The 24,016-nt window shown below is 40.4% G+C and overlaps 1 protein-coding gene and 1 pseudogene across 1 annotated transcript; both read right to left on the bottom strand.

Annotated features, from left to right (window-relative positions):
* Positions 1-6,370: 6,370 nt before the first annotated feature.
* LOC133771273 (interferon alpha-1/13-like) lies at positions 6,371-6,945 on the bottom strand (annotated as a pseudogene).
* Positions 6,946-23,446: 16,501 nt separating this feature from the next.
* On the bottom strand, positions 23,447-24,016 carry LOC133771272 (interferon alpha-5-like). The gene has a single exon (XM_062207026.1). The coding sequence runs from the start codon at positions 24,014-24,016 to the stop codon at positions 23,447-23,449; it is 570 nt and encodes a 189-aa protein (XP_062063010.1).

The raw sequence follows: 24,016 nt of genomic DNA, 5'->3' as shown, positions 1-24,016 counted from the left end.
TGTGTGTGTGTGAGAGAGAGAGAGAGAGAGAGAGAGAGCGAGAGAGAGTGAGCCCTCATCTACCATTTGATTCCCCAAATACCTGCAATGCTGAGTGCCGTTATGGGGCTGAAGCCAGGAGCCAAGAACACAATCCAGGCCTCCCATGTGTGTGGCAGGAATCGTTACTTGAGCCATCATGGCTGCCACCCAGAGTCTGTATTTTCAGAATGCTGTAGTCAGGACCTGGAGCCACAAACTGAACCAAAGTATTCCAGCACAGGACATGGATGGTGTCCTAATCCCCTGGGGGAAATGCCTGCTCCCTGGTAACCAAACAATCAGATTTTTAAATTCCCTGAAATTGCCTCTCTAGGTAATTTGACTGATGATAAAGCCTATAGCTGATGCTGATGTAATGCCTAGAATTTTCTATAAATAATTCAGGAAGATTAGTTGGCAATTAAGGAGTGTGTCATTGCAAGATTTCATCTCCAATCATAGATGATAATAAAATCTCGATGGAACAGACAGGATTGGAATTGACAGAGGACTATATTTTTAAACAGAACAGAGGACCACTGAAAATTCATGTGAAATGGCTAAACTGCAAAATAAATGTGGTTATTTTACAACCAGTGCAGATATATGCTTGTTTTCACATAAAACAGAGCACAACAAAGGAGACATTCATGCAAAGGCGATGAAGTGCAGCCTGATATGAACATTTAGCAACCCAGAATACAAAAGGAAATAAGAAAATGTAACTAAAATATAGAAAATACACAAGCAGCCACCAACGGATGGTAGAGAAACCATAACCAAGAAGTGCTAGACATCAGTTGAGGAGAGGGTGCGACTTGATGGCTAATTTTATGTCGACATGGCTAGGCCACATTACCCAGATATTTTACCAGTAATTATTATAGATTTCTCCACAACAACATGTGAAATGAGACTAAATATAATAAGATTTTGAGTACAGAAAAGTTTTTCCATAGTGTGGGTGGTTCTCATCCAATCAGTTGATATTTCAATGAAAAAACCTGGCCTCCCAGGAGCAAAAGTGGACTCTGATACTAGACTAAATGCTAGTTACTAGTATTTACTAGTATGCTCTAACATGAGACTAGAACTGGACTGAAACTACAGCTCTGTCCTGGGACTTCAGCCTGCCTTGGCTCTCTGTAGAGCATGGATTTGCCGAGCTTACACTATCACATCAGCTAAAGCCTTAAAATGATTTTCCGTCTGTTTATATACAGTGATCCCTTGGAATCCATGGGAGTTTGAGGCAGAGACTCATGATCACTGCAAACCAGCAGTCTCAAATCCTTTATATAAGCAGCAAAGTACTTGAATAAAAGCCATACACTTTCTCTCATATACTTTAATCAGCTCTGGATTTTGTATAATGCCTAATACCAATGCAAGCCTTATGGAAAAGGTTGTTATAATACATTGTCTAAGAAAATATGACAAGGAGAAAAGCCTGTGCAAGTTCAGGACAGATGCGACCATCACAGGCACAACTACATAACACATCACCAACAATAGATACGAACCTCCAATGGTGGAGCTTGTGAAATCTGCCACTGCAAGAGCTACCTGTTCTGGGGTAACACATTCTGGGGGAACCCTGAGCAACACAGGCGAGGAAGCCCAGCATTTCCAAGCATCACTCATCTCTACAATTCCTTCACCCAGGTCACAAGGCAAAAGCCAAAATCTGTGGAGATTTACAGAAGGCCCTGGTCAACCCCAAGCATGGGAGCAGCAATCCATGCCTCCCATGTGACCTTGACGATTCTTACTCTGCCTAGGGAGAGACCACAACAAAGTGTGGTGCTGTCCAGAGAAATGGTTCAAAAAGTACTTGAAAATCGATACATTTGAATAAAATAGCCTCCTTGGCTGTCAGAAAACAATGATTCTGTTCATCCATTCATCCACATTCCTCAGTATTCTTGGGTCTTCTCTCTTTTGCTACCGAGGCAGAGTTTTACACTTTGGTAGAAAAGGTGTTAACAAATATGGAAATTGACAGTAGAGTATTTGTGTATCAGTTCATATTTACCATCTTATATTAGAAGTGACTGTTTGGAATTAAAATTGTACAAAAGAAACTAATGCAAAAGGAACATGTGCCTCCTCTGGTTAGCACAGAGCTGCGTGCTCAGATTAGCAGTTCAATCTTCCCCAGGAGTCCCACATGCATGGAGGACGAGAGATTGGGATGTTGTGGTCTGCACAGTGGAAGCAGGCAGGGAACGCATCTTTCTCTGTTTCTACAACTCTCAAGTCTCAGAGTCCATACCCTGATCAAAGCCAGGTCTTTTACTATAACAGATGAAAGGTGAAGAAAACGGGCCCACTGAAGCATGGGAATCAGTTCTTTGCAAGAACTAGCATTTTTGCTGCATGACATTCGATTTTTACTCAGAGCAGGATTTCTGTGCAGCTCAGAATCCTGGCCTCCTGCCCACCTTGGTCGCTGCCTTTGTCACACGTGGCTGCAGGGCGCTGTCTTTCCTTGAGATGATGTCAGTAGCCCACACAGAAACCCAACCCTGCTTTCTGTTTCCTTTAGCTGCAGCGACTGTTACATCATATGCACCGGAAGTTAGGAGAGTCTCTCCTGCAGACGTTCAGGCAAAACCCAGAAATTTTGTTAAACTGCTGCTGTCTTTGTGGTTCCCTACTCTCTAGGGAAAATGTTAAGTCGAAACCACAACTGAGCAGAGAGCAGCTATGTGTGAATGGGCAGGAAGATGAAGGAAATCAATGACACGCGTCCTCTGGGAAATTTTACATCAGACAAGAGGGAAACTGTGATGATGGGGGGATGGATCCTGAAAAGCCAGGTGCCCAAATCGGTGAACATGCATCTGCTGTCTTCTGCACCTCATACAGCTGTGTGTCTCCTGTTTCAGGGGTGTATACAAGGCACCATGTCCTGACCTACTATAGCAGGAACAGCATGGAAATGAGGAGGGACAGTTTCTCAGCCTCTCTGGAATTCTTGACAGAATTCTGGGTTTTCAGGCTGCCTCCACTGCTGGCCAGTAGCTGAAGTGTTAGGACGTGGTTCCTAAGAATTTTATAGAAAGACAATTCATGTTACAAAGACAGTGAAGGAGAAGGACAATATTAGCAATAGTTTGAATTCTTACTCTATGGAAGATTTTCTACTGAGTGCTCTAAAATGCATGTGTTCACTTAATATGCACAATAAAATAAATTTTTAACCAACTTTGTAGGAAAGCTGAGGGTCATAGAATCTAAGTGGATGACTCAGCATCATCAGTAAGTCCAGGTAGAATGGAGTTTCACTATAAAATGGTGAATTTGTAAGTTTCATACCCTGAATTCCTGTTATCATCTGTTCTCTCTCCTTCTATTACTAAATCACTCTTGCTGACAGCATTTTTTTTTTAAATTTTCATTTGGTTTTGAACTATTTTAAAGTTTTGTTTCCCACTTTCATTAGATGCGGGTATTTTATCAGTGTATACGTCTGTGGCAATTTGTTTATTTGTGGATCCACATGAGACTGTAATACTCATATAATCAGGAAACTTACAATGAGTAATGTAAAACAATGCTTATCAGATCTAGCTCTCCTAGAAAATGGAGTGTGTGATAAGGCAGCTGTCATGGGCTAGAGTAGAAGCAACAGAAATTTACCTAAGTTAATTACCAAAGCAACTAATATCAGAAATCAATACATCATCAATAATACATCATCATAATAATTAGATATTTTGAGGAAGGACTGAATAAGTAGTCCATTCCTTCTAAGAATTAGCAAACACTGAGCAGCTCCCTGATATTTAAAGTAGCACTAATTAAAACAACCATTAATTATGATGTAAACATATGCATCTTGAGTTAAAACAAATGTATTAAATGCATTAATATGATTTTCCAGTATGTCACTTGCGTGGATTCTAAACAGAAAAAAAAAGCAGGTAACCTATAGACAGAAAAAATAGCCTGCATCATTTTGCACCTCTCCCATTGCCCTCCACCCTTGAGAGTAACTGCACTCTTGTTGGCACATCCACTTCTCCATAAGGTTAAGGCCTTTCAGTTGAGCTTCTGGGTTCATCATTCTCTGTCTCAGTGAAAATGCTGGGCAGTAAGTCTCAGACTGTGATGTTAGATAAAATCACCCTGCTTTCCTTTACTGGTTTCAAGCTTTGATATTTGATGTTTGTTGGCACAACTTCTCTTAGTGCCTTTGATTTGTTTTCTCTTTCAACCTGACTGCAGAACCAAAATCGCAAAGTAAAAATGAAAACATGAAGGGCCTATAGCATTATTTTCCATAACTTTCTGATACAACCTTTTTATTTCTCCATTCAATGTTCTCAGAAGGTTGTCAAGGCATTCGTATCAGTTTAGCTAAAAGGAAACAGTGCAAGTCTGAATATCATGAAGATGAAGAAGGAAGTGACTCCTCAGGTGAAAAGACAACAGCGGGAGTTCTCTTCTCTTATTCCCTCTTCCAGCTACTCCACGTGGTTTCTGTTTATTGATCTGCACATCCAGTGCCCACCAGGGTCTCCATTTCCACCTAATTTCCCACTGTAGTGGTGTAGAGGACAGTCTCAATCCACAGTGCAGCTTACTGACATTCAACATAATTCCATTATTTGGATTATTGTTATCATTATATATGTCATAAATTAAAATAAGTAAAATATTCAAGGTATTAATATGGTTTGCCAATGCATTGAACCTATGAAATCTATCCTGACACAATCTTTAATTCACATTCATTAACACACATTCTTTCCTAGGACCAATCCTGTCTTTTCCCTTCACTGCTAAAGGCCAACCTCTCAAAATTACTCTTTATGTGCGTTATGACTAATTTTTCTATTCATGTCTTGACCTACGCTAATGTGGTTTCTGGTTATGAATTCTACAAAATCATCGCAAACTCAGATCATCGTTGCCATCCACTTTCCTACTGTGGTGGACAGTTTCCATTCATGTGTTTCATAAATCCCCCGATTCCTTATCGAGGCAATTTAATTTTGTTTAAGGCACTTTTATCATCCTCTCTTGTCCTCCCCATGGTGGGCAATTTCAGCTTCAGTTTCCTAGGTGACTTTTGCCTGAAAAAGTTGAATGTACTCAGAATCATGTTTGAGTTTGTTCTGCTTCTACACTCTCTCCCCACGATGACCTCTGTGGCTGAGTTTGCAATTGCCACAAGTGGACCTTCAGCTACTGCATTCCTTATAAACTGTCTGCTCATATATCCACTGACAATGGACATTTTCATTTAGATTTGTACCAGTCAACTTTTGGAGGATGTCTCTGCTTTTCTTCTCTCAAAGACCCCTAGTCCACTGTCAAGTCAGAGACTTTCATTGTTCATTTTTCTTATTACAGTATTTAACACAGCTGATGAGAAATGTGGTTATTGATATATTGAATTTATTTTCTTGTGAAAATCAAAGTTAAATGACAACAGAACTGTATTTTTATTATTCATCTCTATATTTAGGGTATGATATGCAACGTCATTGGGGGAAAGGAGTATTTTAGAATTCCTTGAATATAATATCAGGCAGTAAATTAATTCTACCACCACCTCTTTTTTTAAGATTTTATTTATTTATCTGAAAGTAGGAGTTACAAAGAGAGAGGAGAGGTAGAGATAAAGAGAGAGGTCTTCCATTCCATTTGCTGGTTCACTCCCCAATTGGCTGCAATGGCCGGAACTGCACTGATCTGAAGCCAGAAGCCAGAAGCTTCCTCTAGGTCTCCCATGTGGGTGCAGGGGCCCAAGATCTTGGGCCATCTTCCACTGTTTTCCCAGGGATTACCAGAGAGCTGAATTGGAAGTGGAGCTTCCGGGTCTTGAACTAGTGCCATATGGGATGCCGGCACTTCAGGCCAGGGCATTAAGCCACTCCACCACAGCGCCAGCCCCCACTAACTCTTTATTAACATTGCACAATAAGTTTTACAGTTTCACAAAAAGTATAAACAAATATTAGAAGTTTGGTATAGTAAAAATTTAATGGAAAGTATAAAATAATAAATTACTGAAGATAATGAACATGTTTCATTATATTATTAATCAGAGTCAATGTACACAGGATATTATATAGACAAAAATAATTTAAATCTCATAAATAAACAAGTTAATATTTAAATAGATACACAAATAAATATCTGTACAGATATCTTTACAGGTCTAGTCCCTATATAGTGGACACAAAGTGTTGTACTAGTCCTCAAAATGTCTGAAAAATTGATTGATTTCACATCACCAGAACCACAGAAATGACGATCTTTGAAATGGTAAAACTTCCTCAAGTGTGGCAATGTGTATTAGACAGTAAGAATGATTTCTATATTGAACAAAGTCTCATTCCTTACTTCTTAATCTTTCTTGCTAGACTGCTGATAAATACATGGCTCTCCAAACTTCTGTTTTGACAGCCTCCCAGGTACAAGGGCTGTATGCTTTCTCTGTCAGATAGAGGTGGATATTTATGAAGTATTTCTTCACAGCTTGTACAGAGGGATTCTGTATCGGGGGTGTCTGTTTCACTTCCACTTCCTGCTTCACACAGGCTTCCAAGTCATAGAGCTGCTGGTAGAATCTAGGGCACAGTATGTCAAGGATACTCTTGTCCCAGGGAGCAGATGAGTCTGGTGTACAGACAAGTCTGAAGAGCCCCCCTCGATCATCTAATGGAGCACAGTGATGGCTTGAGCCTTCTGGATCTGGTGGTGTCCATCAAACTCCTCCTGGGGTAAACCAAAATCATTAATGTCCTGCTCACAAGAGGAGCCCATCACTCTCCTCATTTCTCTCAGATTCATCAAGGTCTTGCTATTACGAGGGCTGTGAGTATGAGGCAGATCATAGTTCAGAGAGCAGACAGACTTGCAACTGAGCACCACCAGGACCAACGATAAATAAAATGACAAGGACATTGGGGATTTCGCATACGCTACTGGACTGGCTGAGGTGGGTGACTCTGAACCTTGGTCTCTTGGTTCTCTGAAGACCCTGCTTCATTCAGATATCTAAAATGGGGGAATGCTGTTTTCCATTTTCTGAATGCCACCTCTTTCTTTCCACTACTCTTTTTGCTTTCCTTTTGCACTCTGACATTGTTTTTGACCACTTTCTCAACTCTTTTTTTCCATTGTTGCCTCTTCTCCTCTGACTATTGAGCTGTTTTAGAAAACTTTCATAATTAATAATCATACTTATTTTCTTCTATTTTATTTTATGCTTTTATTTGAGATGAAGAAAAATAGAAAGGGACAAAGTTTACTCCATTAGTTTCCTCCCCTGACGTCTGCTTTGCAGAGGACTGCTCTGAGTCAAATTGAAGAGGTAGGAAGTCAGTGCAAGTTTCCTTCTTGGGTGACAGAGACCAGATTACTTGAGACATAACCTTCTGTATCCCAGAGTCTGCATTGGCAGCAAGCTGGAACTGGGAGATGGAGCTGGGAATAGAACCCATGAACTGTGATAACACAGCTTCTCAACTGCTGCCTAATTGTTAGTCCCAAAGCCTAACCCTGTTGAATTTTTGTCATAGAGATATAATGCATATCTGTTTGTGTACCCTATGAATATCTCTACTTTATACATTTAAATGTATAGCTTAATATTTTACTCAATTCAGGGTTAAGATTGACTAAATGATAAGCTAAACATTAAAAGCTGAATTGGAAACCCTTAACCATATAACAAAATTTGCTGAGTGACTTGAATTCAAATAATTTATCACATCCATTGTAATGAATTATATTCTTATGCAAATTAAAAATTTATAAAAATATATAACAGTTCCTATATATATATATATACACAGTTCTAATGTAGTGATACACTTAACAATCATTCAAAACTGCTACACACTATTGAAAAATTAAATTATTATCTTAACTTTATTTCTCATTGACTTAACTGTTGTTATTGCTGCATATGGCAAAATGATTAATGTCCATATCTGTTGATATTCATCCAGATATTATCAACATTTTTGTCTTCAGTACTTGACATAATTAATAATATGAATAACTTCAATAAAATGAAATAATAGAACATATGCATTTATTTCTCAAAGCCCACAAAGAAGTTAGAACCATTGAGAATCAAAAGTAAACAACGGGCCGGCGCCGTGGCTCAACAGGCTAATCCTCCGCCTTGCGGCGCCAGCACACTGGGTTCTAGTCCTGGTTGGGGCACCGATCCTGTCCTGGTTGCCCCTCTTCCAGGCCAGCTCTCTGCTGTGGCTAGGGAGTGCAGTGGAGGATGGCCCAAGTCCTTGGGTCCTGCACCCCATGGGAGACCAGGAGAAGCACCTGGCTCCTGCCATCGGAACAGCGCGGTGCGCCGGCCGCAGCGCGCTACCGCGGTGGCCATTGGAGGGTGAACCAACGGCAAAAGGAAGACCTTTCTCTCTGTCTCTCTCTCTCACTGTCCACTCTGCCTGTCAAAAAAAAAAAAAAAAGTAAACAACGTTCACAAGACTGAAAATGGCTCCCATATATACTTGGAGGCTACCTCTTATATTGTGACATGGAGATCTGGCAAATCTTGGAAAATCCTTCAGACACAGCCATTAACTCTACATGGCTCTGTAGCATTTCTGTCAACTCAGTGTCAGCATTTAATGTGACACACAAGAAAACCCAGAAAATGAAAATAAAAACAAAAGAAATAAGGTTTTTCAGGTGGGTTGAACTTACGAGCACCCAAAACTATTAGAATATGTAAGATTTGTTCATCTCCTCAAAAACAAGGTATCACATCCTTGGAAGAAATATTATAAACAATGGAAATACATTGGTGTGGAAATATCAATTTTATTATACTTTGTAAATTTGCACTGAATTTCTAATATCCCAGAAAATATTTGGAGTTTCAACCCCAGTTGATTGTTCTCAGTTATAAAGAAACTATCTCTTTCCTGAATATCAATTATAATACAGGGAATGGGCTGTGCAATTATTCCTCAAAGTATGAAAGACACTGCACATCCCTTGAATTCAGTTCCTTAATCTTTTTTTCATTTTCAATTATCTTTATACAGAAGATCAATTTAGTAAATATTAACTAAATATTTCAACAGTTTGCACCCACACAGAAACACAAAGTGTAAAGTACTGTTTGAGTACTAATTATAGCATTAATTTACATTGTACAACACATTAAGGACAGAGATCCTACATGGGGAATAAGTGCACAGTGACTCCAGTTGTTGACTTAACAATTGACACTCTTGTTTATGGCGTCAGTAATCACCCTAGGCTCTTGTCATGAGTTGCCAAGGCTATGGAAGCCTTTTGCGTTCACCAACTCTGATCTTATTTAGACAAGGTCATAGTCAGAGTGGAAGTTCTCCCCTCCCTTTCAGAGAAAGGTATCTCCTTCTTTGATGGCTCACTCTTTCCACTGGGATCTCACTCTCACAGATCTTTCATTTAGGTGTTTTTGTTTGTTTGTTTGTTTTGCCAGAGTGTCTTAGATTTCCATGCCTAAAATACTCTCATGGGCTCTTCAGTCAGATCCAAATGTCTTAAGGGCCGATTGTGAGGCCAGAGTGCTATTTAGGACATCTGCCATTCTATGAGTCTGCTGTGTATCCCACTTCCCATGTTGGATCGTTCTCTCCTTTTTGATTCTATCACTTAGTATTAGCAGACACTAGTCTTGTTTATGTGATCCCTTTGACTCTCAGTCCTATCATAATGATCAATTGTGAACTGAAATTGATCACTTGGACTAGTGAGATGCATTGGTACATATCACCTTGATGGGAATGAATTGGAATCCCCTGGCACGTTTCTAACTCTACCATTTGGGGCAAGTCCGATTGAGCATGTCCCAAATTGTACATCTCCTCCCTCTCTTATTCCCACTCTTATATTTAGCAGGGATCACTTTTCAGTTAAATTTAAACACCTAAGAATAATTGTGTGTTAATTAAAGAGTTCAACCAATGGTATTAAGTAGAACAAAAAAAAAAATACTAAAAGGGATAAAGTATTAAGTTGTTCATCGACAGTCAGGACAAGGGCTGATCAAGTCATTTTTTCTCATAGTGTCCATTTCACTTCAACAGGTTTCCTTCTTGGTGTTCGGTTAGTTGTCACTGATCAGGGAGAACATATGATATTTGTCCCTTTGGGACTGGCTTATTTCACTCAGCATGATGGTCCTTATTCTTAGAAATCAAACATCATCACCTTTGCATTCCAATTAATGAGTGAAGAAGGAAAAATGTTGATGTCCAAATTTGATTTAGAAATATATGTTGTAGTTGCATGGATTAATTTCTGGGGCTTTTATTCTGTTCCATTCATCTACTTGTCTATTTTTGTGCCAGTACCAGGCTGCTTTGATTATAACTGCCCTGTAGCAGGTATTGAAATCTCTTGTTGTTATGTGTCCAGCTTTGTTTTTTTTATTTAAGATTACCTTAGCTATTAGGTGTCTCTTGTGTTTCCATATGAATTTTAGTATCATTTTTTCTAGGTCTGAGAAGAATGTCCTTGGCTATTTTGATTGGGATCACATTGAATCTGTAAATTGCTTTGGGTAGTATGGACATTTTGATGATATTAATTCTTACACTCCACAAATATGAAAGATTTTTCCTTTTTCCAATCTATTTCTTTCTTCAATACTTTGTAATTTTATTGTAGCTATCTTTTACAGCCTTGATTAATTATATTCCAAGGTATTTAAATTTTCTATAGCTATTGTGAATGGTACTGATCTTCCAGGTTCTTTCTCAGCCATGGTATTGTTTGTATATACAAAGGTTATTGATTTTTGTATTTTCATTTTATGGCCTGAAAATTTGCCAAACTCTAATCATGAGTTCTAATAGTCTCTTATTGGAGTCTTTTTGTTCTCTTTTATATAAGATTGTGTCATCTGCAAACAGAGATAGTTTGACTTCCTGCTTTCCAATTTTTATCCCTTTGTGGTTTGTTTTGTTTTGTTTTGTTTGCCTAAAAGCTCTAGCTAGAACTTCCATACCTATAATGAATAACAATGGTGAAAGTGGGCATCCTTGTCTGTTTCTGGATCTTAATGGAAATTCTCCCAGCTTTTCTCCATTTAACTTGATGTTGGCTGTGGGTTTGTCATATACTGCCCTGACTGTGTTGAGATAAGTTTCTTCTATGTACATTTTGCTTAAGGTTTTTATCATGAGAGTATGTTGTATTTTAATCAAATGTTTCTCTGCATCTATTGAGATAATCATGTGGTTTTTGTTTGTCAACAATGTGATAAATAATGTTTATTAATTTGTGTATATTGGACCACATTTGCCTCCCTGAGATAAATCCTACTTGGTCTGGGTGAATGATCTTTCTGATATGTTGTTGGACTTGATTGGTTAATATCTTGTTGAGGATCCTTGCATCATGGTCCATTAGGGATATCAGTCTATAGTTCTTTGTTGCATCTTTTTCTGGTTTTAGAATTAAAGTGACACTGGCCTCATAGAAGGAGCTTGGGAGAATTCCCTCTGTTTTAATTGTTTTGAATACTTTAAGATTAATTGGGATTAGTTCTTCTTTGAAAGTTTGGTAGAATTCAGCAGTGAAACCAACTGGTCCTATGCTTTTTATTGTTGGGAAGATCTGTATTATTTAAATAGTAAGTTTTTTTTATTTTAAAGATTTAATTATTTATTTGAAAGTCAGAGTTACACAGAGAGAGGAGAGGCAGAGAGAGAGAGAGAGAGAGAGCGAGAGAGAGAGGCCTTCCATCCGATGGTTCACTCCCCAGATGGCCGCAATGGCCGGAGTTGCGCCGATCTGAAGCCAGGAGCCAGGAGTCCCCTCTGGGTCTCCCATGTGGGTGCAGGGGCCCAAGGACTTGGGCCATCCTCCACTGCTCTCCAAGACCACAGCAGAGAGCTAGATTGGAAGAGGAGCAGCAACACTGGCGCTGCAGGTCAGGGCATCAACCCACTGTGCCATAGCGCAGGCCCCCAAGATCTGTATTTTTGATTCAATATCTGTTTTGGTTATTGGTCTATTTAGGTTTTTTTATGTCTTCATGTCTCAATTTTGGTAAATTGTACAACCAACTACATTTTAACAAATGAGCTAAAATCAATCCCTGGAGAAAGGAACAGCCTCTTCAATAAATGGTGTTGGAAAAATTGCATCACCATATACAGAAGTATGAATCAAGACCCCTACAAAATCAACTGAATATGGATGAAGGATCTAAATCTATGACCTGATATCTTCAAATTACTAGAGGTAAGCATTGGGGAAACTACAAGACATTGACATAGGCAAAGAAAAGACCCCAGAAGCAAAGGCAATAAAAGCAAAAATAGATTATATCAAGCTAAGAAGAATCTGCACTTCGAAGGAAACACTCAACAAAGTGAAGGGGCAACTGACAGAATGGGGGAAATATTTGCAAACTAGGCAACTGCAAAAGATTAATATCCAAGATCTATAAAAAATTGAAGAAACTCAATGACAACAAAACAAATAATCCAGTTAAGAATTGGGCAAAGGGCATGGAAAGACATTTTTCAAAGGATGAAATACAAATGCTCAACAGACACATGAAAAACTGCTCAGGATCACCAGCCATAAGAGAAATGCAAATGAAAACCAAAATGAGGTTTCACTTCACCCCAGTTAGAATAGCTATCATCCAAGAATCAAAAAATAATAAATATTGGTGAGGATGTGGAGAAAAAGCTACCCTAATACACTGTGGGTGGTAATGAAAACTAGTACAGCCATTATGGAAGACAGTATGAAGGAGGGGCTCAGAAATCTACAAATAGATTTACCATATAACACAGCAATTCCCACTCCAAGGAATTTACCCAAATGAAATGAAATCAACATACGAAAAAGTTTTGTACTACATGTTTTTGGCAGATAATAGCATGCAATATAACACAGAAAATGGGCTGTCAAATTGTTCCTTATAGACACCATCTACCTTGAACTCAGTTCCTTATTCCTGGAAATCAAGTATCATCATTTTTGCATCCCAATTAATGTGAAAAAAGTAAGAGTTGGGGCCGGCGCTGTGGCGTAGTGGGTAAAGTTGCCACTTGCAGTGTCAGCATCCCATGTGGACGCTGGTTCAATTCCTGGCTGCTCTACTTTCAATCCAGCTCTCTGCTATAGTCTAGGAAAGCAGTAGAGGATGGCCCAAGTCCTTGGGCCCCTGCACCTGTGTGGGAGATCCAGAAGAAACTCCTGGCTCTTGGTCCAGCTCCAGCTGTTGTGGCCATTTGGGGTGTGAACCAGTGGATGGAAGATGTCTGTCTATCTGTCTGTCTCTCTCTCTCCCTATCTCTCTCACTCTCCCTGCCTCTGCTTCTGTGTAATTTTGCCTTTAAAATAAATAAATAAATGTTTTAATAAAAAAGAAAAAATTGATGTCTAAATGTGATTTAAAAATGTAAGGAGGAGGCCGGCGCCACAGCTCAATAGGCTAATCCTCTGTGGCACCGGCACACCAGGTTCTAGTTTTGGTCGGGGCGCTGGATTCTGTCCCAGTTGCCCCTCTTCCAGGCCAGCTCTCTACTGTGGCCTGAGAGTGCAGTGGAGGATGGCCCAAGTCCTTGGGCCCTGCACCCACATGGGAGACCAGGAGAAGCACCTGGCTCCTGCCTTCGGTTCAGCACAGTGAACCAGCCGCAGCAGCCATTGGAGGGTGAACCAACAGTAAAGGAAGACCTTTCTCTCTGTCTCTCTCTCTCACTGTACATTCTGCCTGTAAAAAAAATGTAAGGAGGAAAAAAATATACTAGACAAAAATGTCACCATGTAAGTTACCTACATACAACCAACACTTCATGGGGATTAAGGAATGGAGAAGAGCAAAAACAAAATAGTGGGTGGAATGTGTATTAATGGTAGCAAGCAAGCATGAACTCAAGAAAGTATTTATTCTCTGGTTCAGGGATTTGTTTTCAGCTTTGTTCAATATAGCTTCAATAGACAGTCAAGGAAGACTTGACAACCACAAAAGTTTAATCACAAGGAAGGTAAATTTATGAAGGTATAATATTCTCTCTGGATAATAGACATGTGTTAACTGTACCATATCCTCACCTAGTGGATAAATAAACTCAGCAGGTCAATAGTTTTCTTCTCATTTTTCTAAAAAGAAAGAAAGGAATACGAAATTTCAAAAGACACTTCTCTCAACTTAATAGAGTTAAATAATAAACTAATGTTAATGAAAGGGATACACCAATCTTAAATAATAAATTATATTAAGTGCTTATTGTAACACATTGTTCTTAATATTTTAAAAAAATCCTCACTCTCCCAATGAGGAATATTCTCATTTTTCATATTTGTTGAATATCTAAAAGGGTCCAGTTCCATTCAGTCAATGAAGACATCAGTGATGAAACTGATAGTAAAATATCTTACTATTGTTCACATTCATAAGGGAAAAACTCATAATAAACAGGCAAAATCTATTTTTTAAAAATTTTATGTATTTATTAGAGAGGCAGAGTTACAGACAGTGAGAGGGAGAGACAGTGAGAAAGGTCTTCCTTCCATTGGTTCACTCCCCAGATGGCCGCAACAGCTAGAGCTGCATCGATATGAAGCCACGAGCCAGATTCTTTGTCCCTGTCTCCCATGTGGATGCAGGGGCCCAAGGACTTGGGTCATCCTCTACTGCTTTCCCAGACCACATTAGAAAGCTGGATTGGAAGAGGAGCAGCTGGGACTAGAACCTGGAGCTCACATGGGATGCCAGTGCCACAGGCAGAGGATTAACCTACTGTGTCACAACGCTGGCCCCTGCAAAATCTATTTAAGCCCAGGGAATTCATTAACTGTGGAGCTACTCTTAGAACCCAGAAAGTCCAACTTTTGAATCCTCATGACTTAAATGGTCTCTAATACTAACCAGTTGACTTCTAGACTGATTAAAATTTTTATCAATAATTTTATACTTATTATTTGAGAGATGGAGAGAGAGAGAGAGAGAGAGAGAGAGTAAGTAAAAGAAAGCTCCCATCTACATTTGTTTCATTCACAAAATACCCACAACAGCCAGGCTGAGCAGGTCAAACTGGTAGCAGGGAACTCAATCAAGGTCATCAATATGAGTGGAAGGAACCCAATTACTTCACATATTACCAATGCCTTCCAGGGTATGCATTAGCACAAAACTAGAACTGGGAACTGGAGCAAGGAAGTAAATCTGCATTCTATCATATAGGGTGCAGGTATCTTAACCATTAGCTAAATGCCGTCCATTAAACTGATGAATACTTTTCCTGTACAATCCCACATAAATAATGTCAGAGTCTCCCTTTGGGGATACCATTTCACTTATTCATTGTAAAATCCCATTAGCTCATTTCAACAGTTTCTTTTGCAATTGTATTGAGCCCCATTTTACTTACATAAATTATACCCTATTTTAGTCTTTTTGAGAATGTGTTTATAAAGCTTTATTATAATCATAAATCAATTTGTGAACCCCAGTAATATAAGAAAAACCAATTCTTAGAAATTCTGCATATTTATATCCATTTAATCAAATATCCCAGTCTATCAGACAGACAGGCAGGCATGAGACCTTTTCTGCTACTTCCCCAATTCAGTTATGTTAGAGTTTGGCAAGATGTCTTCTTCACCTGGGTATCACTGCCTTTCACAATACAATCTTCATATCATGTGATGCCACTTTGAGGCACTCAACAAAATCCTAATCTGGCACACCTTTAGGACTCCAACTATAAGATGCACTATCTCCCATCTTCCAGTGTTCCAACTGATGGCTTTAAAAAAGTTTCAGCCATGTGATGACCTGGACAGTGTCCTCCTGCATCTCCCAAAATGTGGCCACAGACAGATCAGACTGTCCTCCTCCCTGCCCACTCTCTGTCTCTGGGAGTGTCTGCTCAGGTGTGCCAGAAAGCCCCCTACTTGTTTACCCTTTTTTTTTTGTTTGCCTCCCCAACACCATAGAGACCTAAAGTTTGTGGAATATTTCACCATTTCCCCTTTGCTTTCCTTAATATTTCATGTACACAAATTTTAGAACATCTTATTTCTCTCCCAATAAGATGGAAAATTTCAATACAGCCAGAACTGTGTTTGCTTCATTCACCTGCATTGTTGGATGGAAATTACACAAATCACTGCTTTCATCATCAATTTCTAGATAGACTATAAGTGAAATGCATGAGTAAGAAAACAAATGTTCCAGAGGCTGGAGTCCATCATGACAGTCTGTCTGTCTAACCTGCTGTTAGGCCTGGTGTCCATTTAGGTGTCAGTGGGGACCCTGACTTGACAGACAGCCCCTGCTGCTCCTGGGCAGGGCTGGCTCTGCACTTTCAGATGGCAGTGCCAGGGGGTGGGGGACTCTCGGGGGTGAGCGCTCTTGCCTGTGTGAGAGTCCCCAGGTCAGGGATGCCTCAGTCCTCATTGCCACCCTCCTCTTGTAAAAATGGGCATCCTCACACTCACTGGTATCAGATGCTGGCAAGGGTTTTCTGTGACCCAGCTCCTGGTGGGAGGAGGCTGCTGGCCTGTGGTTTGACTCCTGACAGCAGAAGACAGCTCCAGCCAGTCCAGGGGTCCCAAGGTGTGAGAGGTATCAGTGCTCAAAGAAATGAGAGACACACTCATGGCAAGGCTGATGGCATGGCTCTGGCTCTCGAGCGCCAGACTTTATTTTTATATCATAAGTCAAATAGTGATTCTTTCTTCTTACAGTAACAAGTCTGTTGTCCATTTTCACCTAGTTACAATTTCTTTGATTTTCAAGGGCATATTCAGAGCATGGGTTACAATCACAGGTGCAAGACAACGATTTTCAAAGGCATGTTCAGAGCATGGGTTACTATCACAGACAGGTGTGAGATAACAGGCTGCCCACACAATCCAAGGCCTGGAGTGTTGTTGAGCTATGCAGAAATTGGCTACACAAACTAGAATATTACCTTCGTAATCTAATCTTTACTAGAAGACTCAATGTTCAAAGCAGGCCCTTTTTTAAATGTAACCCCTCTTTGCAGTTCTTTCTGTAACTTTAATTTCTTTATTGTACTTATTTAAAGGTTCACTTAGATATATTCTACAGTTTTGATATCGTAACCATTGTTGTATTTGTAGCACATATTGAATTAAAGCTTTAATAACATTTATCTTTATTTAGTGGGAAGTATATACCAGAGAGCCTGTTGCCTTTTAATTCTTGTCCACAAATAGCTCAACCTGGCTTAAAGCATTAACCCCTTCTTGATTAAAATTCTACAAAGCAATGGACATTTGGGGGATTATGAGACTAAGCGTTCTTCCCTAAAATTAGGGATACAGCAATCATTAGCAAGACCATCAGGAAGCTCCGGCTTTCTTATGCAGACTGTAGTTCCTAACAAACCTAAAACCACCAAGAGGACTGCAGCTGTCGTTCTCACGCCTTGCTGAGACAGACCTTCTGCTGTGACCTTGTCAGCCAGCCGAAGTTGCCTTGGCCTCGTCACTCAAGGTTTGAGTCACTCAGGAAGCTGTTACAGAATCTACTGCTAAGAGCATCTGCAAGAGGCATTGGCAAGAGACATTTGTAGAGCTGCCCTTGATCTTGGGGTGAGGGCTGATGCAGCCCTGGGCCTGGGTCCTATGGAGTGGACAGTTCAACTCTTTGACCTGCCCCTGGCTATGCAGATCTTCCAGTGTGTCCTGGTCAGGTCCCTTCCTCTGTGGCTTGTGGTGCTCCCCACTGGTGATCCTTCTAGGGTTTAGCTTTACTCCTGGGCTGTGAAGAATGAGATGGCACAGTTCCTACTGTGCCCTGCCCTGGGCCTGCTTATCCCTGTGTATGACAGGGGGGCCCCATGCTGGGTGGAGAGATCTCCTGTGCTGCATACAGACTCAGCAGCCTCACTGGAGGGTATCTTGCCCTGCGATTTCATTTCCCAGAAAGCAGCCACTTCAGATGGAGGTGGTGGGGAGGAGATAACCCAGGCCCAGAAGTCCCTTGATTTCTGCAATAGCAAAGGCTAACTGGAAAGGTCATGCAAGCCTGTGCTCACCATGCCAGCCTGGCCGTCTGCCTTCCTGGTGTGGTGGGTAGGCACTCACCTGAAGAGAGGACATGAGAAGCAGGCAATGGGGGCCTCAGGGGAATACCAAGGCTACCCCCAAGTCCTCAGTGTCCTCTTGGGAATGTGTTGGGTTTGGGTGAAGGGTGTTGTTTAAAATTAATATGCTGTTGGTGACTAAAATACTGTTTCAAACAATTTCCCAAACACAGTCACTGTACTTCTGCTCTTAGAGGTAGAGACAAATTCCCAGGCAATACTTCTTCAAGGACAGAGTTGGGCCCTCGGTGCCTAGGACAGATTTCTCTCTTGCCCATCACCTGCAGCAAGCAGGTCTCCAGGTCTTGCAGCTGCTGCTGAAGTGCAATATGGAGTTTGTCCAGGAGTGTCCTGCTCCAAGTAGCAGAGGAGTGCTCTGTGTCTATGAGGTTGAAAATCTGCTGCAGCTCTTGTGTGGAGGACAGACACGGTCTGGGTCTTTGGGGCGGGCCCTGGGCTTTCCCAGCTGTCAGAGAGCTTCACTCACTCTTCATGGTCAAGAGACAGAGAATCTGGCACAGAACAGAAGCAGCAACCCAGAAGTGGCAGCAGTTCACAAACATGGCATAGACAAGAGAACTTTAACCCAAAGAACTACAGCGGATCTGTGCTGCTTCTGAAGAATCTGGCAAGAATAAGAACCTGCCACATTTCTCCAATTAAGATGTAGACCTGAGTGACTAGAGCCGGAGACTCCTCCTGCCTCTGCTCCTGTAGCATGGACTTCAGAACTTCTGCAACATATTTTGGGGTTTGTCTGGCATCATTGAAGGGTGAGTGAAAACATAGTCACTAATCCTTACTGACTCATTGATTGTTATTCTGGTGTCCTGATTGATTAAATCTGTAATTGTTTCTAAGAAAAGGGAGAGAGAGAAAAAGAGAGAGGGGGGAGCAGAGAGAGAGAGAGAGAGAGAGAGAGAGAGAGAGAAAGGACTTTGTGTATAAAGGTAAAAAGCACTTGCAGGCTTCCCTGCAAACTCCTCCCTTGGAGTCTCCCTCTGAACTGCTGCAGCAGGAGGTTTCTTGCGTTCACTATCCTTGTCCATGTAGAAATTCTTTTCTAGGGTTAGACAAGAACCAAGATGGCCTCTCACCCCCAACAACAACACAGTGCCAGGGCTGTCATCAGAGAGAGCAGGTGGGCCATGGGAAAGTGAGGATGCTACTGGCCTTGCTGAACTATAGTCTGGGTGAAACTTGGAACCTAGGTTCTCTGAAGAAATTCTGTCTGCTTAATTTCATATAAGGAAGAAGATTCTCATCTTATGAAATTTCTCATTTTATGCTTTCATTTCCCTTTTTTGTTTTCATTTGTATATTCTCTATATGGCCAGATAAAATGACATCAGGTTAAACAATTTTTGCAGTATAAATTTAATTTTCCACTAAATTTCAAATGTGGAAATCCAAATAGGCATTGATGAATTAAATGAGAAACATCTTCATCCTATAATCAGAAGCCCATATATGTATAATTACACAGACCTACTATTTTTATATTTATAAATGTGCTCTTCCTACTTCCAAGAACAAAGTTTTAACCCAAATCCTATATTCCGTTTTCATCCTTCTCTCTCCATACAGGAACCCTGGCTGCCATAGCCCTAAAGGTTTCTGTATTTGGATAGCAATTTCCCAGACCATCTTGGCAAATGAAGTCTTTAGAAGAAATGAATAGGTTTTGTTTGCTCTTTGTTCTGCAGAAGAGCTTGGGATTTATAAGTATGTGAAATTACCTAGTTTTTATCTACTTTCCAGAATACATTCATACATGACCATGTGATTAAACTTCACTGAGGCCACAAGATCATAACTAATGTAGACACTGACCTTTCTTTCCGTCATGTTCTTACTGCAGATACAAAGGGCCCTGCACCTCAGTAATGACTTCTTGCTCTCCTGACTCAAGTCCCCAGCTATCAAAATGCCAATAACTGTCTGACGCTCATGGTAAAAGTTTGCATTTTTGAACTCAGTGATGATATTATCCAATTATAATCATTTCAATTTTAGTAACCAAATAATTTTTATTCTGTTATACAGCTTTTATTTTTCAATTCATACTTAAACTATTGAGTGTATGATGCGTGCAGAATTTCTGAGCTGGACACAATGTCTCTCATTAGAAGACCATCTAAGTATTACAGAAACCAGAGACCTTCCTCTATCCTTCCAGTCTGTGTGACTCTATTGGTTGCTTTCTACTGTCTGTGTTTTAGGCTCATAATGCAGAGCAGTGGGCCATGGAAACTAAGTCAAAAACCATGGTATGCTTTCCTTTGCTTGTTTGTGATTTGCTTGACTTAACTTTTGTTGTTGTTGTTGTTCTTGTTGTTGTTGTTTGACAGGCAGAGTGGATAGTGAGAAAGAGAGAGACAGAGAGAAAGGTCTTCCTTTTTGCCGTTGGTTCACCCTCCAATGGCCGCTGCGGCCGGCACATCTCGCTGATCTGAAGCCAGGAGCCAGGTGCTTCTCCTGGTTTCCCATGCGGGTGCAGGGCCCAAGCACTTGGGCCATTCTCCACTGCCTTCCCGGGCCATAGCAGAGAGCTGGCCTGGAAGAGGGGCAACTGGGATAGAATCCGGCGCCCCAACCGGGACTAGAATCCGGTGTGCCGGCACCGCAAGGCGGGGGATTAGCCTGTTAAGCCACGGCGCCAGCCTTGACTCAACTTTTTGTAACATTGGTTTTTTACATGGTGGTTCACTTGTCATAGTTGGTCTTGCTATTCTTCTATGATCTACTTCATCCTGAGCTTAATATAAATGAAGGGAATTCAAGAAAGACAATGATCTTATACCATTTTTACTTTTAATTTTCATGATGATTCTGTCTCCCATTTCAGCTCTCCTAGATAGAAAAGCTCAGTTGTTTCTGTGCAAAAGAAAACAAATATAATTCTGATTTTCATGAAAGTGAAATAAAGAAAGTTATCTATGGTGACACATAGGCAAAGTGTAAATTAGCAAAATTCAAAGCTGCCCATTAGGGAGCAGGGGCTGAGGCAGAGGGGGAGAATGGAGGACATTGCTGAAGCATCCAAAGCAGGAAAATGGCTGCTTCTGGCAGAGGCTCCAAGAGGAGCCCCTCCTGGGTCAATGGACTGCCCTGAGCTGATCAAGGCAGCCACCGGACTCGCCTCCTGGTCAATCCAGCAGTGATCAGCTCTGAGGAGAGAAAGGAAGAGTTACACAACCAACACAAGAATTAATGAGTCCCTGTCACTGGATCACTAACTCTGTTAGGACAGGGCTTCTTAGCATTATCTGAACACTCTACCTGGTTAATAATCCTCCCAGGCAGGAACAATGGCTTGTTGAGAAACCTGAATTAAAAGAGGGGAAATTAAAAGAAGGGGAATTGAATTCCAAAGGGTTCTGCAATTATCTTGATAAAACTAATAATGATACTGAAAATTGTAATGCCATAATTGATTCTGTGCTAAAATTTCACTAGTACCACTTCTATCATCTTTGGAAGATTGATTCAATCTCTTTAAACATGTATAGATTACACTGTTTATATACTTGATTGGTGACAAATATAAACTTGGTTGAAAAGAACAGAAATAAGTCAGAGTTGAATGCATGTCTTGTCTAGAGGACTCATTAAAGAAAGTAAAGTATATGAAGATACTATAAAAAAGTTAATGGAGAAAGGAGTTAAGAGCTATTTTGTTTTAGCAGAAAATGTTTTGAAAGGTCTTCAAAAAGTTCAGGAAAATGTGTCTTGGAAAAACCATGCATATCACACATACTTCTTGCTCCACTGAACTGATGCCATGACCTCACATGACTCACAAACCCCATGTCTATATCTCTGAGAGCTGCACAAAGAGTTTGGAGAGAAGTGGAATTAAAGATAAATTTAAGAGTCAAGTGTTGTGGTGCAGTGGGTAAGCTGTTGTTTGCCAGCATCCAAAACAGGAGGAGCAATTTGAGTCCATGCTGCTCTGCTTCCAAATCAGCTCCTTGCTAATGAGCATGATAAATAGTGGAAGATGGTTCAATTAACTGGGCTCCTGTTACCCACATGGGAGACCTGGATGGGGTTTCTGACAACTGGGTTACTCCTGGGCCTGTCCCAGCTTTGCAACCATTTGGAAAGTGAACAAATGGAAAATCATTTTCTTCCTCTGTCTCTCTCACTATGACTCTGTCACTCTTCCCTAACAAATAAGTAAAAAAATAAATCTTCTATAAAAAGATAATATTATGCTGGTGCACAAATTTTGGAATTCCCTGCAAGCCACCATTTCAGGACTGCCTGTACAAATGAATCAGACTTGCTTTCCATGTGAAGGGTAACTGTTCTTTATACTTTTTAAAAACATCATCTGAAATTCCAGTTTTATATACTGTCATGTTTTGACAGGTAGTTGCTGAAACAGGAACGAGAACTCTCACTACTTTGGTATACATGTTTATGTAAAATAGAAGAAAATAGCTACCATATCCCATAAAACTTTAATGCCCTGATAATATAATGAAAAACAGTTAAATTACAGTTGAAATAGACCACACCCAAATTGCAATAGCCACATATGATCCTCCAGTGACTTTGTTCCTAGTAAATTGTAAACTCATATATCCACTGACAATAGATAGTGCACACAGATGTGTACAAGTCAGTGAAGGAGGAGAGCTCAGCTTTTAGTTTCAATTCCTGAAATACATTAGGCTAACTTCTGCTGAATGGTCTTTTTTGTTTGTTTTCCATACTTCTCATTCTAATATTTGACATAAGTAATATTAAGTATGACTAATATTATTACATTTCTTTCCCTACAAAAATGAAAGATACACGATAGCAAGAAATTTCTTTGCTATATTCAGCTTTATATTCCTAGGTCAACATATAACCCCATTTAGAGAAAGACAATTTGCATTGAATCTTGAATATAATATTGATAGATAAATAAATTTTGCAATCGATTCATTAATCAGGTTGCATAATAAGGTTAAGAGTTTCTTTTGAAAAGATAAACACAACAATATGCTTTTAATATTAAAAAATTTATTGAACAAAATAAAATGATAAATTTGCTAAATATAATAAAAGTAACATGAATCATAGTATAAATGTGGGCATAATTTAATATAAAAATAATTTAAATCTCATAAATAGTTAAATAAATAAATATTTAAATGCATCTACATGGTCATCTGTGAGGGACTAGAGCCTCTGGAGTTCAACATGATGTTTCCTGATAGTCCTGAAAACATTCAGCAAGTTGACTGCATTCCTCTTCTGTTTTCTAACAGAAAAACATCTGAGATGGCAGAACTTGTGCAGATGTTAAACGTTTTGTTTTAGTCAACAGGAATCATTTTATGTTGGTCCTGGTCTCATTCCTTGCTCCAAATTCTTTCTTGCAAGATTCTGGATAAAGAGACGGCTCTCCTGGCTTCCGCTCTGACAACCTCCCAGGCACAAGGGCTGTATTTCTTCTCTTCCAGATAGTCAGCAATCCCTTGGAAGTATTTCCTCACAGCCTGTTCGGAGTCCTCATGCTTCAGGGGCATCTCCTCCGCCCCCACTCCCTGCATCATGCAGACCTCCAGGTCTCTCTGCTGCTCGAAGAGTCCATTGCAGAGTCTGTCCCGGAGGGCCTTGTCCCAGGCAGCAGACGCCTGCTTGGTGTTGAACAGGTTGAGGAGCTGCTGGGTCATCTCATGGAGCACAGAGATGGCCTGTGCCCTCTGGGCCTGGTGTCCCTCCAACTCCTCCAGGGGGAACTCAAAGTCATGTCTGTCCTGCAAGCAGGAAAGAGGGGAGACTCTCCTCATTTGCCTCAGAAGCGTGGAGGACCTCCCTTCACTGAGGCTGTGGGTCTGAGGCGGATCACAGCCCAGAGAGCAGAGGGACTTGGAGCTGAGCACCAGCAGGGCCAGCAGTGAAGAGAAGGGCAAGGCCAT

Source organism: Lepus europaeus, chromosome 12, assembly GCF_033115175.1.
Source record: "Lepus europaeus isolate LE1 chromosome 12, mLepTim1.pri, whole genome shotgun sequence".
Taxonomy (NCBI): domain Eukaryota; kingdom Metazoa; phylum Chordata; class Mammalia; order Lagomorpha; family Leporidae; genus Lepus; species Lepus europaeus.
Note: the sequence above shows the minus strand (reverse complement) of the source record. Positions and strands in the feature narration are given on the sequence as shown.

Bases quoted from the DNA above. Each gene is read 5' to 3' on its own strand.
- LOC133771272 (XM_062207026.1), bottom strand. From the start codon at position 24,016: ATGGCCTTGCCCTTCTCTTCACTGCTGGCCCTGCTGGTGCTCAGCTCC.